At 42.4% G+C, this 3,061-nt stretch overlaps 1 protein-coding gene across 1 annotated transcript; it reads left to right on the top strand.

Annotated features, from left to right (window-relative positions):
- The first annotated feature begins 427 nt into the window (after nucleotides 1-427).
- Nucleotides 428-3,055, top strand: phlda1 (pleckstrin homology-like domain, family A, member 1). The gene has a single exon (XM_010766777.1). It carries the CDS (start codon nucleotides 540-542, stop codon nucleotides 1,020-1,022), a length of 483 nt encoding a protein of 160 aa, XP_010765079.1. The 5' UTR covers nucleotides 428-539; the 3' UTR covers nucleotides 1,023-3,055.
- Nucleotides 3,056-3,061: the final 6 nt, after the last annotated feature.

Genomic DNA, 3,061 nt, shown 5'->3' with positions numbered 1-3,061 from the left:
GCTCCGTTATTATGTATTTATTTCAACAAGGACCATGCATACAAATACATTAATCTCAGAAAAGAGAAGATATGAATTATGCCAGATTATAGCTCATTTCCATCTGCAGGCTATAAGGGGTTGTTCTGTGTATTGGGAATTAGTGCCTTTTTATAATCGCTGTATTTGTATAGCACGTGTATAAGGAAGGCTACAAAGTGCTTACGGTTACAAAAACCTGCGATGAAAAAACAAAGGAAAAAAAACGGTGACTTTTATCAATATATTATTTGTATACTCTTAACATGCACATTTTCAAAAAAATGATAGGACTGGTTGTGTCTGAGGGGGGCGGTGCACCTCCAGCAGACCCTCCCACCTCAAACCCACCCCTCACACACACACGCTTACACACACACACTGACGGACAGACAGACAGACCCCCACAACAGCAGCACCGCAGTCTCAGCAGCAGCTCTGGGTTAAACATCCATTCATTCATCCATTTATTCATTTATCCTCTAACCGGGAGGAGGGAGCCTTCAGTTTCCGGGAGAAAGATGCTGGAAAACGGCATGAAGGTGGTGTTGAAGCAGGGTCTGCTGGAGAAGAGGAGCGACGGCTTGCTGCAGCTCTGGAAGAAAAAGCGGTGCGTCCTGACCGAGGAGGGGGTGCTGCTGCTGCCACCCAAACAGCACGAGCCCAAACAACACGAGCATGGAGGTCCAGGTGGAGGTGGAGGAGACACAGGGAAAGTGAAAGAGCTGCACTTCGCCAACATGAAAACCGTGGATTGCGTGGAGCGTAAAGGCAAATACGTTTACTTCACCGTGGTCATGGTGGAGGGGAAGGAGATCGACTTCAGGTGCCCGCAGGACGAGGGCTGGATGCCGCAGATCACCCTTCAGATGGTGCAGTATAAGAACCGGCAGGCGATCCTTGCCGTGAAGTCCACCCGGCAGAAACAGCAGCTGCTGGTGGTGCAGATGCCCGGTCAGATTCACGGTCAGAAGACGGTGCGCAGCTCTCCAAACGTCGCGTGACTTGTGGAGGATATTGGTGCACCATCTCAGGTGCAGAGGAAGCGAAATGCACGCGGGGTTCTTGGCTCTGGGGCCATCTGGGGACCCCCTTGCAAAAAAGGACCAAGGTTACAGTTTCCTTTTAGTCCTCCTTGGATATTTATGCAATGACCGAGGAAGTCTGTTCGCATCAAAGGAGACGAAACAATGCACAATGTGGATTTACTTTGAAAAGTTTAACAGACTCCTGGAGGTAAAATCCTCCACATGAAGAATGTTCTGGATATCCATTCCATCCAAGGCAGGTTTGATATTTCATACATGGAGGGTCTTCATGCCGTTAAGCAGTGAGAAACAGAACTAAACCCCCATGTAGTGTAATTATATCATTATTTGTGCAATGAAAGGACATCTGTCTGCATCAAAGGTTACACACTACTCACCATAAAGGGATGAAAGAAAATGTTGACAGACTACTGGAGGTAAAATCCTTCACATGAACCCAGGCAGATTTGATGTTTCATGCATGGAGGGTCTTTGTGTCTTTGATCAGAGGGAAATAGATTTGAACTGTTGTGTAATTACAACAGGAAACATGAAAATATGCTATATATTTTGCATTTGCCACTCTCAGTGAGTTGTTCAGGCTCAGCAGTTCAAAGCCAGGTTTTGATTTTCAGTAAATGCACAAACAATGACTTCCAAATTTGCTCTGACAGTCTGAAGCATACAGTGACTCAGTAATATGTGCCATATGCCCAGAATATGCAGCTGTACAGGCCAACTGCACATCTGCAGTTGGCCGCTCTGTTTGGACAACAGATTTCCATGATTCTCTTTCAAAGGACTCTACTCAAAAAGCCTTTCCATGATTGAGTAATACTTGTCTTTACTTCCTGAGCAGCAGGTCCATAGCTACCATTGTCATTCCCATTAATAATACTTTTAACTTGCTTTAAAGAAAAGTATTCATTAAATTGAGACTTTTATATAACCAGGAACTAGATTATTTGAGTATAAATATCTAGTTTTCTGGAACAATATGACTAATCTGAATTATTTTTGAACATTGAGAGACAGTATCTTGGCATCTGACCAAAACATTTATTATTGACCTGAGTTTTTTCTTTAAATCCTGGATATACGACCCTGCTGAGCAAGAAATACATGTATCCTCAGTTGAACTTTCACATACATTGAGGGGAAAACAGTTTTTCTACTCTGTCAGTGTGTCTGGTTTGATCAAGACTGTAGGAATGAAATGATTTCCGAATTGCCTCCTGTGTCACCGTCACTCTGCGGCAGTCCATCTAATTGATTGCCTCCGCAGGTTAATTGGACGCTCAGCTGGAGGATGAATATTGATGATCGCAGAAATCCATTCTCCTCCACATTAAACCAGCTTCTCCTTTTCCAACACACGGACGTATTTCACTAAGGACTGATGGACAAAAAGCATGTGAAAAAACAACCGTTCGCTACCATCCGATGGGTTTATCCCTTATTTATTAGATGTATATTTTCTATAAAAAAGTGTTATGTTGTTGATGATTGTTCAGTGTGTTTGTTGCTCGAGTGGAACAAGAGCTTCCTGTTACAAACAAAGCCTGTTGGGAATAATCTTACATAAAGTTGTGTTTGGATGGTTGCTGTAGAGTTACTCACATTTCTTGAGTAAACCAAAGAATACTTTCATAACGTCTTCTCCCTTGTGCAGTGTTACAGCTCAGATTATACTATTAATACTATAGATATATGATGAGAAACCTGCATGAGTCTGATTGCTTGATTTAAGAGCCACAGTGCATCTTAGTATTTTCATTGTGTGTACATCAATCTTCAATCATTCATACATAACTTGTTCTATCTTTTGCAAGTCTTAAATCTGAGTAAGATACTATTTAATTACCCCAGTTTGTTTTCAGTGGCTACAGTAAAGAGCTTAGTTCTCTGGCAATTTGCCGAGTGAGTTTCTGTTATGTTGACAGCGCTAAAGATTATTTAATTGGTTGCATCCAATCTGAGTGGATGGGCACGGTTTACTATTTTATTCTAAAGGT

This window comes from Notothenia coriiceps, unplaced genomic scaffold (genome assembly GCF_000735185.1).
Source record: "Notothenia coriiceps isolate Sejong01 unplaced genomic scaffold, NC01 NC01_scaffold00003619, whole genome shotgun sequence".
NCBI classification, from domain to species: domain Eukaryota; kingdom Metazoa; phylum Chordata; class Actinopteri; order Perciformes; family Nototheniidae; genus Notothenia; species Notothenia coriiceps.
This window is presented reverse-complemented; position numbering and strand designations above follow the sequence as displayed.

What these genes read in the sequence shown, in the direction of transcription:
- phlda1 (XM_010766777.1), top strand. Translation starts at nt 540, where the DNA reads ATGCTGGAAAACGGCATGAAGGTGGTGTTGAAGCAGGGTCTGCTGGAG.